General features: G+C 44.4%; 1 protein-coding gene across 2 annotated transcripts in view; it reads right to left on the bottom strand.

Moving 5' to 3' along the window:
* TG (thyroglobulin) overlaps positions 1-14,211 on the bottom strand; it is a 329,528-nt gene that overhangs the window by 13,747 nt on the left and 301,570 nt on the right. For both annotated transcript variants that reach the window (XM_068238045.1, XM_068238046.1), the window contains one exon: positions 11,799-11,980. In XM_068238045.1, coding sequence (XP_068094146.1) covers positions 11,799-11,980 — 182 coding nt within the window. The remainder of the gene's footprint in view (positions 1-11,798; positions 11,981-14,211) is intronic.

Here is a 14,211-nt window from a genome sequence, read left to right as displayed (position 1 = left end):
CAACTTTTGTCTCGTCGGTCCACAAGGTATTTTCCAAAAAGTCTTGGCAATCATTGAGATGTTTTTTGGCAAAATTGAGATGAGCTTTAATGTTCTTTTTGCTTAAAAGTGGTTTGCGCCTTGGATATCTGCCATGCAGGCCGCTTTTGCCCAGTCTCTTTCTTATGGTGGAGTCGTGAACACTGACCTTAATTGAGGCAAGTGAGGCCTGCAGTTCTTTAGATGTTGTCCTGGGGTCTTTTGTGGCCTCTCGGATGAGTTTTCTCTGTGCTCTTGGGGTAATATTGGTCGGCCGGCCACTCCTGGGAAGGTTAATCACTGTTCCATGTTTTTGCCATTTGTGGATAATGGCTCTCACTGTGGTTCGCTGGAGTCCCAAAGCTTTAGAAATGGCTTTATAACCTTTACCAGACTGATAGATCTCAATTACAGTACTTTTGTTCTCATTTGTTTCTGGATTTCTTTGGATCTTGGCATGATGTCTAGCTTTTGAGGTGCTTTTGGTCTACTTCTCTTTGTCAGATAGCTCCTATTTAAGTGATTTCTTGATTGAAACAGGTGTGGCAGTAATCAGGCCTGGGGGTGACTACAGAAATTGAACTCAGGTGTGATAAACCACAGTTAAGTTATTTTTTAACAAGGGGGGGCAATCACTTTTTCACACAGGGCCATGTAGATTTGGAGTTTTTTTTTCTCACTAAATAATAAAAACCATCATTTATAAATGCATTTTGTGTTCAATTATGTTATCTTTGACTAATAGTTAACGGTTTTTGATGAGCAGAAACATTTAAGTGTGACAAACATGCAAAAGAATAAGAAATCAGGAAGGGGGCAAATAGTTTTTCACATCACTGTATATGAGTGTTTGGTGCAACAGTAATGACTTTGAGTGGGACCACCCGAGGAGCAGGTGGTCCTTGGCAGTATAAGAAATACCTTCCTCTGGGAAGTGCGAAGACCTTCCAACAGCCTGAGACTTCCAAAGGGGTGGAGCCCCAGGCTGAATAGCAGGAAGGCCCTGTGGCTAAGTGACACCTAGAAGGTGGGCGTCACAAGCAGGACTGGAGACCAATCTCTCAATGGAGAGGGATAGCTCGCAAGGTCGGGCAGGCTAGGTCGGCAACACATGGGCAGATAAGGTACAGAGACAGAAGGCTGATTCGGTAACCAGGGACAGGCAGGGTTGGCAACAGGTAATCAGATATGCGTAGGTACCGAATCAGAAAGCAGAAGGATAGTCAGGCATGCAATAGGTCAGAACAGATATCAAAAAATGCCTAGTCTTGGGTGTGAGGTCCGTGGTCTCAACACCCTGGAACTAGTCTGAAGTATAATACAAAGGTAACACAGTATCCCTAGTCTTGGGTGTGAGGTCCGTGGTCTCAACTCTCAACACCCTGGAACTAGTCTGAAGTATAACACAATGGTAACACAGTATCCCTAGTCTTGGGTGTGAGGTCCGTGGTCTCAACACCCTGGAACTAGTCTGAAGTATAACACAATAGTAACACAGTAGTAATCTGGCTCAGTGTGAATTCCCAGGTCCTCCTGGTTCTAACACACTGTGGGATCTGACTATGGTCTGAGCGCTTTCACGTAAGTGTTCGCAACAGCAGACAACTTGAGACTAACCAGCAATAACTATATATAGAGTGGCGCTCCCTGGCGCCACCCAGCGCTGATCAACCAATAGCCGCCCGCTCTGAGATCAGCTGACCAACCCGGACAGCTGACCCCTCTCCGTTTGTCATAAAGGTTCTGCCTCTCAGCGCGCACGCGCGCGTATTCCTCAATCTGTGTGCACTAGAAGGCCCAGCCACATCAGATGCATGCCGCCGCGTGTAAACCGCTGAGCTGAATGCGGAACCAGCCGCTTCGCTCCCAGTCCACGCGGCGGCTTTTCCGCACTCTATTACACTGGGGACTCAAAGCGCTGTGACCCTGCATTATGCAGTCTCAAAGGATAGGGAAAAGAGGTGAGTTTTTAGCCTTTTTTTTAAAGCAGTCCAGAGAAGAAGCCTCTCATGCTGATTGTGGAAGTGAGTTCAATAGAGTAGGGGCTGCATAGGAAAAGGCCTGAGCACCAAATGTTAAGTGTATCCTGGGAATAACCAGCTTCATCTTGTTGGCAGAGCGGAGGATGCGTGGAGCGGCATAAAGTTTCAATAGATCTGATATGTATTTGGGTCCCATGTGGTGTAGAGCCTTGAATGTCAGCAGGCAGATCTTAAAATTGATTCTCCATTTTACTGGCAACCAGTGAAGAGTTTGCAGTACTGGGGTGATGTGTGAGCTGCGGGGGCATTGCAGTACTGGGGTGATGTGTGAGCTGCAGGGGGCATTGCAGTACTGGGGTGATGTGTGAGCTGCGGGGGGCATTGGCTAGGAGTCTGGCTGCAGCATTCTGTACTAGCTGTAAGGGGGCGCAGAACTTATCTGTAGATCCGATTAACAGGGCGTTGCAGTAGTCTAGGCGGGAGGATACAAATGCGTGAACCAGGGCAGGTAGGTCTTCAGCTGGGATTAGGTGTTTTATTTTCGCTATATTTCTTAGATGGAAGAAGGAAGACTTGACGACAGCTGATACCTGCTGTCTGAGTTTTAGATTTCCATCCAGGATCACCCCAAGGTTTCGCACAGAGTCTTTATACTGTACAGTATCTCCCCCAATTGCTAGTTTGAGGTGGTGAGCGTTTTGAACTTTATCCATCATGTGTGGACCACCTACCACCAACACCTCTGTTTTGTCAGAGTTCAGCCTCAGCCAGCTGGTGTTCATCCAATTTTGTAAATCCACTAGACACGCATTTATGGATGCTGATGGGTCTTGGGTGCCAGGCTTGAAGGACAGATACAGTTGTGTGTCATCTGCATAACAATGGTATCCTAGGCCATAGTTCTGGATTATTTTGCCCTCACTCTCCTCCATCACGGTCCTCTGTTATTTATCTTGTATAATAAATTGATCTCTTCCATGCAGTACGAAGCTATGCAGAGCTTGGGTCACACATCGCTGTTGCCTATGAAACCCTAAGGGATGGCCTCCTTTAAGGAGTAGGTACTTGGTGCTAAACTGACATGTAGTAGCCTACAGGCTATTGATGAGTTCCATTGCAATGTGGGGGAGAAGGGGGGGGGAATAAGGTTTTACTGCAGGAAAGTTCAAAGGGTCATTATTTCTGCTTAGTTTTATAGCTTAAAGGATACCCGAGGTGACATGTGACATGATGAGATAGACATGGCTATGTACAGTGCCAAGCACACTAATAACTAGGCTGTGTTCCTTTTTCTTTCTCTGCCTGAAAGAGTTAAACATCAGGTATGTAAGTGGCAGTTCCTGTCTGAGTCAGGACTGGGGCAGACTACATTGTGACCCTCACTGATAAGAAATTACAACTAAAAAATACTTTCCTAGCAGAAAATGGCTTCTGAGAGCAGAAAAGAGATAAAAAGAGTCAATAGTTCATAGATTTTAGCTCTGGCACACTTCAATGAAGGTGTCATTGAGCAAAAACAAAAAAAGTAACAACTTAAAAAGTAGATTTAACTGTAAAATAAAACTGTGGAATATCCTAAAAACTAATTTTAGGAGAAGGAGGATAGATACAATTGTTTATTTCATTACTTTATTTTCACCTCGGGTGTCTTTTAAAAGACAGGGTGTGGCTTTAAAACTGCAACTGTGACATAATGATGCAATGTTATAAAAAAAAAAATAGCTATAAAACTGGAAATAAAAATATGAGTCTCTTCTTGGTGTCTTTTTACATCAGTAATGCCTCTTTTATTAAACGATACTCGAGTGACACATAGTTACTCAATCGGTTTGGATGACGATAGTCCAACGTGTGTACGGATGTTTTACATGGTAAGAACCAACAACATTCCTTTTACTGAACTCCCTGATTATATTGTTGCACATTCATATACTTGAATCCACTAAAGGGTCCCTTTAAAGGATACCCGAACTGAAATGTGACATAATGAGATAGACATGTATTATATGTACAGTGCCTAGCACACAAATAACTAGGCTGTGTTCCTTTTTGTCTTTCTCTGCCTGAAAGAGTTACATATCAGTCCTGACTCAGACAGGAAGTGACTACAGTGTGGCCCTTACTGATAAGAAATTTCGACTATAAAACACTTTCCTAGCAGAAAATGGCATCTGAGAGCAAGACAGAGATAAAAAGTGGAATTTCTTATTAGTGAGGGTCACACTGTAGCCACTTCCTGTCTGAGTCAGGACTGAGTCAGCCACTTACATACCTTATATTTAACTATTTAACTCTTTCAGGCAGAGAAAGAAAAAAAGGAACACAGCATAGTTATTTGTGTGCTAGGCACTGTACATACACATGTCTATCATCATGTCACATGTCACCTCGGGTATCCTTTAAAGTGGACCTGAACTATTGTACAGGACAGAAGGAAGACAGAGAGAAATGCACCCTGTATGTATTTAGAGAGTTTAGCCTGTCTAATACCCCATCATCTGTGACTAATCACAACTGTAATTTGATCTATCAGCTGTGTCAGCTGGCTGCCTTGGTAGAGCAGCTAATTTGTAAACACAGGATGTTAACCCTATGTCTGCTTGCATGAAAGCAGGAAGTAGACACACTGCAGATTAATTGCAGGATTTGTATCAGCTGTAACAAATGTTTTCTTCAAAGGTTATTATACTGTTGCTTATCTTTTAACCTCCTTGCCAGTTACCCCGAGCTCAGCTCGGGGTAACCTGCCGCGGAGGATTCCTCAGGCCCTGCTGGGCCGATTTGCATATTTTTTTTTTTTATGCACGCAGCTAGCACTTTGCTAGCTGCGTGTCACTTACGATCGCCGCCGCTCCGGCCGATTTTCCGCTACCCGCCGCATCAGAGGGTGCCCCCCCAGAGACCCGTGCGCTGCCTGGCCAATCAGTGCCAGGCAGCGCTGAGGGGTGGATCGGGACTCTCTCTGACGTCACGACGTCGGAGACGTCATCGCGCCCGTCGCCATGGCATATGCGCCGGTGGCGATCGGCGCATACGGGCGGATGCTGCAGGGAGGGGGGAAGCATGTAGCTAGCACTAGGCTAGCTACATGCTTAAAAAAAAAAAAAAAAAAAAAAAAAACACCCTGCCTGCCGTGCGCAGCACATTTCTAGAACGGCAGGAGGTTAAAGCAGAGAGGAAGTTCTGAGTTCAGGTCCGCTTTAAAACAAGATCGTAAGCGTATGCAGGTCGGTTTTCATTGAAAACAATACAAAGACGCCAGATGTTCCCATCGTATTGCCAGTATGACTCCAGTCCAGCTGAAGACAAAGGAGAAGGATGGAAGTAAAGTCGCCAAAATGTGAGCGGTATTCAGTCCTGTAATAAAATCTAACAATGCAGTAATTATGTTCCTGAAGTAGCAGAATTCTGCAGAATTAAAAGATTTACATAATGCGCTATTTGCATAATATTTAACTGAGGCCACATCCGCCCGCCTGTGGTTACCAAATAACGTCACTTGTCTTTAACTACTTTGGGACCAACTATAGTAAAAACTATGCTGCATTTGTGGCGGTTTAAGCATGACGCGGTGGCGTTTTAACTACTTGTGTCCCCCGCTACCACCAACTCAGATATCTAACAACAGCTGAGCTCTGTTTCATTGGATCCTGACCCTGTGATCACTGTGAGCCAATCACAGTGACCACAATGCTGAGAATGAAAAAAAGGGCTCTGGTCCTTCAAGTGTACCAGAGCGGAGTAACAATAGACCCTGCAAGGGATGCAGCTGCAGGGGGGCCCAGAAGCCGCAGGTGGCCTCGTAGGGGGAGGAGTTTCTTTTCCCTGTCCTGAGAGACTGACAACTAAGAGCATGGAGGGAAAAAGCTTTCTGCACAATTGTTCTAAGGACAGCATCTGCTTAGTTATTGATAAGGAAAAATACAAAGTTTTGTAGACAAATATTTGTTGACAGTCCCTATTTAGTGTGTAGCAGGGTCTAGTGTACAGCACCCTGCCCCCAACCTCTCTACCTCTCCTCAAGTGCCGTGTACTGTAGTGATGCTGGCAGAGTCTGCAGAGCCAGTTCTCCTCCATGGGAGGTGGACAGAGCGAGTGTAATGAAAAGCTGGGAATGGGAGCAAACTCGTCTGTCGGGGGCCCCACCCAAAGTTTCGCAGGGAGGCACAGTGATTTCTAGTTCCGCCCCTGATACTTACCCAGGGCTTCCTCCAGCCACATAAGCACTTGCGAGTCCCACGCCGTCCTCCCGCGGTTTGCCGTTCAGCCGCGATCAGCCCCGGTAACTGACTCAGTCTGGGTCTTCTGCACATGCACATGAGGTCCACGCATGTGCAGAAGACCCAGATTGGACTGCACTGAGCCAGTTACCGGGGCTGATCGCGGCTGAACCGCAGACCGCGGGAGGACAGCGAGGGACTCACATGCGTTTATGCTGCTGGAGGAAGGCGCGGGTGAGTATCAAAACTTCTTTTTAGGTCAGCTCTGGTACACTTTAAGGGCCAGTTGAAACTGACTTCTGGCGGCGTCTCTGTGGCATCTCGTTAAAGTGGACCTGAACTCTTGCGCAGGACAGATGGAAAACAGAGAGAAATGCACTCTGTGTGTGTTTAGAGAGTTTAGCTTGTCTAATTTCCCCACATCTGTAACTAATCACAAATGTAATTTGATCTCAACTCTCAGCACAGAAATGTGTCAGTCCTCAGCAGACGCAGCTGATATGTAAGCATGGGGTGCTCCCACGAAAGCAGGAAGTGGACACTGCAGATTTATTGCAGGATTTGTATCAGCTGTAACAAAAGAAATATTTTTCTGTAAAGTTTATTATGCTGTTGTTTATCTTTTAGAGCAGAGAGGAAGTTCTGAGTTCAGGTCCACTTTAAATGCTTTATTGCAACCATGCAGAAAAGCATTTAGTGGCTTTCAGTGGTGTATTATGTATGTATCATTTTTCATTCCCCGCAGGGGCACACGGAGATGTGGCAGTTAGCGGCCCAGGAAACAGTATGTCGTTTCCAGGGTCAGCTGAAAAGACGGTAAAAACAGGGAAACAAATGTGGCGTTTGTGCAAATGTCGGGGAAAGTCGGGAAACAGCGGCGCTGCACATTTACTTGTTCAACCAGCATCGCGGTCGGCATTGTGCGAACGCCCATGTGAACTGGCCCTAAGGGTCCGGAGAGCTCGTCAGCCCCCAAGTTAGTTGGACCACAATTGTTAAAAATCTTAAATAAATACATAAAAAATGTAGAGTTTTTTTTTTTTATCAGAGTGAAATTCACTATAAATTACTTTTCCTCTATGTTGCTGTCACTTACAGTAGGCAGTAAAAATCTGACAGGTTTTGACTAGTCCATCTCCTTATGGGGGATTTCTGAGTATTTCCTTTATTCCTTACAAAAGCACTCCCTGGAAAGGAGCTATACGAAGACATCAGAAATCCTCCTTACTCACCTGCACACTATTCTGGTGGTTAGACTGAGCAACGTCCATTCAGTATGGGCGTTTGTAAATAAGGAAACACTTGAGGATCCCCCATGAAAAGATGAACTAGTCTGAAACCTGTCAGACCCATCAAATTTTCACTGTGACAACAACATGGGAAGAAAGCCATGTATAGTGTGGGAAAAAAGCCATGTATAGTGCATTTTACTGTAAATCTACATGTAAAAAGAAATCTACATTTATAGGTCTGTATGTTAAATTTAACAATTTCTCATGATACTGTAGTTGTCTTTTAATATTACAATATGCAGTGCAAGGACAAGCCTGCAGGGGCACTATTACTCTGTGGAAGTACTGTAGTCTGCTAGCACTTTTCATGCAGAATATTGGGGAACTCTGCAATCCTCACCACAAGCGTCACTTGCTTGATCCATCAGTCACAGATTTAGGCCCCCTGCACACTGCAAATTTGATCTGAGATTCCGATTTTTCCTGGATGCTATCAAAACAAAAACAAAAATGCAGAAAAAACACAGCATGCAGTACCGATTTGAAATTGCAAATTGGAATCGCATGTAGCGTGCAAGAGGCCTAAGTGTTTTTTATCATGTATTTTCTGTTTGTGGTCGTATCTGTGGATTGTATGGGGATATCTACATAGAGAGAGGCGCTTCTATTCCTTTATGGTCTTTTTTTTGGAGTAGGGTTGATTCTTTCCACTTTTGTCCTCTCCTCCCAAAAAGCCCTCTTAGTAAAATGCAAAACAGAAATGTGCCTTCTCTAAACAGAAGGAATTTGCGGTGATTCAGGTTGGAGTGAGCATATGATGTCTCCCACAATGCATCACTGCTGAATACAGGGTCGGACTGGGCCACAGTAGTACAGTTTTTTCCCCTCGGTGGGCCCCGCCTCCAGGTCTCTGGTGGGCCCCCCCTCCTTGTCTGACAGAGCTCCATTTGCTGCCTGCAGCACAAAAATTATCTTCTCAGTGCTGTAATCACTCATGCTGAGAACAGTGGCGTAGCTAAGGAGCTATGGGCCTCGATGCTAATTTTACAATGGGGCCCCCCAAGCGCTCTATACATAACAATTGATACGACCACCAAAACCTGCCAATGGCAACTACAGTGTCAGAGGAGCAAGAAGGTGATGGGGAACAGTTTGTTAATGATTACCACTATTCAAAGTATCTATAGAAGTGATTATTATGAGCACAGGACCAATAGAGAGCTAATACTGTAGTTGAGGGAGGGCCCTTCTGTCCCCCTTTGGCCCAAGGGCCCCGATGCAGTCGCAACCTCTGCAAAGTAGGACATTACTTTATATTGAAGGAGGGGACTCTATGCAAAGTTTTTCTGGGCAGCAGTGTCTCTGAATTAAAATGCTGCTAAGATCATGTACATTTGGCCCTGTCCATAATACATCATGACCACGCCCACCTTCCGGTGCATGGTCATGCCCTTTTTTCACTGCAATCATGGGATGTGAGGGCCCCAGGTTGAAATTTCTTTGGTGGGCCCCTAGTGTCTCAGTCCGACCCTGGCTGAATATGCTAATCATCCGTTGTTGTCCCACATAGCTAGCCACACCTCCAGAACTGCTGGAATGCAATGATGCGTCAGCTTGTTAATTGTTCAGAGCCACAAAAATCCAACATGCATACAGACTGTTTCGGACTAGTTGATCCTCCTCAGTGCAAAGCAGGGAATTCAACAAACTGCGCCTGGGGCAAGATACCCGCTCGCCCCCCCCCCCCCTCTAGATCCGTCCCTGGTGCAAAGCATGAATTTGTGAGAGATAGGTTAGGGAAAAGAATAGTAGAACATTGATTATATTATTTTACTGTCAATAACGAATAGTATATGTAAGAAAGAAGAACAGAGAGCCCGATATAGTGTAGTAAGTAATGGCAATTGGGTATATGGAACAAGTATAGATATATACTCACAAACCAGGGTTACCTCCAGGCAACCACTGTAAAGGCAGGTGAGGAGATTAGACCTGTCCTCACTCAGGATTAAGAAGTCGCTCTCTGTAGATAGGAAAAAAGGGGTATCCCCCTCCACCAGGGGTGGATATTAATGATAACGTAATGTAGAACAGAGGCACCAAAAGGATAAAAACAGTTGTTAAAAGGTTTAAAAGTGCTTAGGAGGCAGTGGTGGACTTACCCCCCGCAAGCCGACACAAGAAAAGTGTAATCAAGACAAGTAAAATTTATTGGTACACTCCAGGGGTTTAGCAACGCGTTTTGCAGGCTCACACCCGCTTCATCAGGCAATAAGTTAATGGAGTACACAGCAGTATGTGGTCCGGGTTAGACCTGGCGCCTCAGTGTAACCCGGAGTGTACCCAGTGCTAAACTCCTGGAGTGTACCAATAAATTGTACTTGTCTTGAATGCACAGTTTTTGTGTCTTCTTGCAGAAGGTAAGTCCACCACTGCCTCCTAAGCACTTTTAAACCTTTTAACAACTGTTTTTATCATTTTGGCGCCTCTGTTCTACATTACGTTATCAATAACGAATAGTAGTATATCGGCAGCATTATCCATATTCTACCGGCAGCATTTTCTGCTGACGAAATTACCGGACGCTGTTTTTAGAAGTAAGAGTTCCTAATGGCCATAGACACAGCATATAAGGGCCAGATTTACAACTCAGAGGCCTATAGGCACAGGCTTTCCGTTTCCCTAAACTCCGCCCCTCAACACAGGCCACACCTTCAAGTAAAAATACTCTGAATTCTAATGCCTTCGTTATGTCACTAACTGTCCTTAGAATCTTTCACTCTAATCACTGTCTTATACCATCCTGAGTGGCATGAGACAAGGATTAGGGTGTAAGTGCCTGAGGTTAGTAATATGAGGCAGGGATTAGACTGTAAGCTCCTGAGGTCAGTGATCTGAGGAGGGAGGGCCACCTCTCCCAGACAAGGTGCCTGTAGGCACGAGCCTACAGTGCCTTATGGAAAATACAGCCCCGGGAATGGCTACATGCAAACCGAGTAGCTAATTATAGCCAGGCGTGTGGATCTGTCGCCCTCCTTGAACATTTTGTTCAGCTGTAAATATATTTATTCTGCCTTGTGTAAATCATGGAACATTTAGCCAGATCTGCTTTGTAGAGACAGGAAGGAACGTCCTGTAATTTCACCATCATTGGTGGAGCAATGTCAGAAAGGGAGTAACGCTGAAAGCTTGCTGTCCAAATATTTACAGAGTTCCCTCTGCAAGGAATAATACTTAGGAGGACATTTCTGTCAGTGTTAAAAACAAAACATCATTGATCTGTACTTTACCAGAAAAAAATCCCCACCCCTTAATTGAGATTGGTTAGGCTCTCTGCCACTCACTAGTTTCTGCAGTAGACCCCAGCAGTCTGATGCGCTCTCTCACCTCTGCCTGACTGACTTACTACATATATCATTACTGTCGACAAAGACTGGAGCAGGGTCGTTTTTAGGCATAGGCAAATCAGGCAGATGCCTAGAGTGACAGCTGCATGAAGGGGCACCAACGAGCTATTCTTGTCAGACTGTGCTTTATGCAATTCTTAGGAGGGATTTGTTATGTGGTCTGAGTGGGTTTGAGCCACTGTATCTGGCCTGGTAATAATATGTATATCTGTATAGACTTGTTTTGAGGAACAGTATTTTTGTATCCAGTCTATGGTTTTGTCATTGCTGTCTGCAAAGCCAATTAATGTTGGCTACAGACTTCCTATTTATAAGTGGTGAGGAGGAAGGGGAACAACAGGTGCCGAAATGGCCAGAAATGGACTTGGACTGGAGAGCTTCAGGAATAGTGTACATGGACCATCCAGAAGCTTCCCACTGTGTAGGTAAGTATTGAGGTCTTACCCCCTCCCCCTTATCATCATGAGATAGCTTTATGCTTAGGTTATTGTGACGACTATTGGTGCTGTCCCCATGTTACTTGCTACCCAGCAGTGTCTTTAGTAAATATAGCTCTGTTCAGGGCCGGGCCGAGGCATAGGCTGGAGAGGCTCCAGCCTCAGGGCGCAGTGTAGGAGGGGGCGCAGAATTCATTCAGCTGTCATTCCTAATTGTGTATGAAGCAGAAAGAAATAAGAAAAGGGGATACATAGCAGTGACTGCAAGCCAGATAACTAGATATTAAGGTGTTGGGGAGGTTGGGGGCCCTGTGGCGCCTCTTAGTCTAATAGCAATCAGTGTGTGACGGCTGGGGTGGGAGGGATGGAGGGGCGCACTTTGGTGTCTCAGCCTTGGGTGCTGAAGGACCTTCTCCCGCCTCTGGCTCTGTTGTAGTGGCATCATTATAGAAGTCACTGGAAATGATGACCTGATTTGACCATCTCAGGAGGCATCACTTACCGTGTGGAGTTCTCCAAAGCCCTGGAGAAGCTGGAATAGTCATCGGTGGAATGCTGGAGAGAGTAGTACCAAACAGCGGCTTCCTGCACCAGCGGGTTCCTCTCCTCGCCTCCTAAGGAGTTCTGCAGAGCCTGGTAGAAGGCCATCTTGCTATCTCCTCTGCCTTGACTTTCTTCAAATCTCTAAAGAAGCAGAGGAGACTTTTCACTGAAAGCATATCTCTACGAGGTTCACAAACAGGTTCTCTATACATTTCTCTGAAAGTTCTAACATACCCAGGTCATGTTCTATATCTAGAAAAAAAAATGTAAGATACCAACAAATTAGACATTTCTTTTCTAGACGTCTTTTCATCACTCCTACAGAGTAAATTCTTCATTTCTAAGGAGGGAAAGACATTCCTAGTCAACTTATAAAATGTCTACCCATCTCATGTACTTGGTAGGACTGAAGAAACCACCCTGTAGGAGTGAAGAAATGTCTTCAAGGACAGCCAAAGCACGAGCAACAGAAACTGAATCCTCCGAGTAACATGGAGGTAGGGAGGAAGGCGGAGCATGGTCTCATCTTTTCCCAGGTCACCTGATTTTATACCAGTAATGTAACTTGGTGTCGATTGGCCAGAGTTACTTGCAACTCAGCGCTGGGGAATCCCATCAGGAACCTGAAGAGTTAATGGAGATACCCAGCCCTTATTCAATTCACTTTCTCTCCTAAGTTTTCTCCTTGGAGATATATATATATATATATATATATATATATATATATATATATATATAAGCCAAGGGATGAGCAGCACAAACCGAATTTTATGCAATACTATGCAAAGCATGCACGCAGCACTGGAGAACCCCAATCTCCATAAGAAATATATAAATACAGAGGGTGCTGCAGCACACAACAGGAAAATAGTGACAGGGGCTCTTGGTTACGCTTTAACGCGTTTAAGCTCACCAACTGCGCCAAAGTGTCCCCGATCTGGTGAGTCCTACTCTAACCAGGCAAAAATGCTAGTTTTTATCAGCGTTCTAGTGGGAACCATGCCAAAAGCCCAGGGTCAGCTAAATGGGAGAAATGAAATTAAAAACACCTCACCTTCTACTAGCTACTGACTGAACTATGAGCACCGCTCATTTATATGCTTAACTGTGCTAGAGATGGGCGTGTTGTGTGCTGCAGTACCCCCTGTATTTATATATTTCTTATGGAGTCTGGGGACCTCCAGTGCTGCGTGCATGCTTTGCATAGTATTGCATAAAATTCGGTTTGTGCTGCTCATCCCTTGGCTTATGTTATTTTCCCCTGTGAGCGTGCATGACCACACCCATCTCTAGCACAGTTAAGAATATAAATGAGCGGTGCTCATAGTTCAGTTAGTAGCTAGTAGAAGGTGAGGTGTTTTTAATTTCATTTCTCCCATTTAGCTGACCCCTGGGCTTTTGGTCTGGTTCCCACTAGAATGCTGATAAAAACTAGCATTTTTGCCTGGTTAGAGTAGGACTCACCAGATCGGGGGCACTTTGGCGCAGTTGGTGAGCTTAAACGCGTTAAAGCGTAACCAAGAGCCCCTGTCACTATTTTCCTGTTGTGTGCTGCAGCACCCTCTGTATGTATGTATGTATATATATATATATATATATATATATATATATATATATATATATATATATATATTCATTTTCTGATTATAATAACTTTTCAGCACTTTGAAAAAAGTACCAAAAGCATATTTTCTTGCTTGCTGGTGGCATTTTATTGATAAGTGGTGAAAATATCACCAGGAGAAAACCTAGGAACAAATACGAATTTAATAAGGGGCCTCTGGCCATATACAATTAACTTATTCTCCTAAGTTTTCACCTAGGAGATAATTTTACACCTTTTGATAAGATGCATTTTAAACCACCAGCAAGCCAGCACTTGTTCAATTGTAAAATGCTGAAAAGTTAGTTTAAAGAGAAGATGAAAATTATCTCCAAGGAGGAATTCTCAGGTGAAAAAGTGAATTGCATATGGGCCCCAGTGTCTTTCTCGACTCTTCAGAATCTTGTTCCTATCTAGAGCTTCATTTTAGGAAATTCTACTTTAATAATCCATTAAAAAAATAAAAAAGTTTGAAATACCCATACACTGAAATCTTCCTGCATGATAAATATTATAATAATGATGTGTTTATATAGTAGTGACATCTTCTGCAGCACTGTACAGTGTACATAGTCATGTCACTGACCGTCCTCAGAGGGGCTCACAATCTAATCCTACCACAGACATAGTCTAATGTCCTACCATATTATTATTATTATGTTTTTATATAGCAGTGACATCTTCTGCAGCACATTACAGAGTGCATAGTCATGTCACTGACTGTCCTTAGAGGAGCTCACAATCTAATCCTACCACAGACATAGTCTAA

The sequence above is a fragment of the Hyperolius riggenbachi genome, chromosome 5 (genome assembly GCF_040937935.1).
Source record: "Hyperolius riggenbachi isolate aHypRig1 chromosome 5, aHypRig1.pri, whole genome shotgun sequence".
Taxonomy (NCBI): Eukaryota; Metazoa; Chordata; class Amphibia; order Anura; family Hyperoliidae; genus Hyperolius; species Hyperolius riggenbachi.
This window is presented reverse-complemented; position numbering and strand designations above follow the sequence as displayed.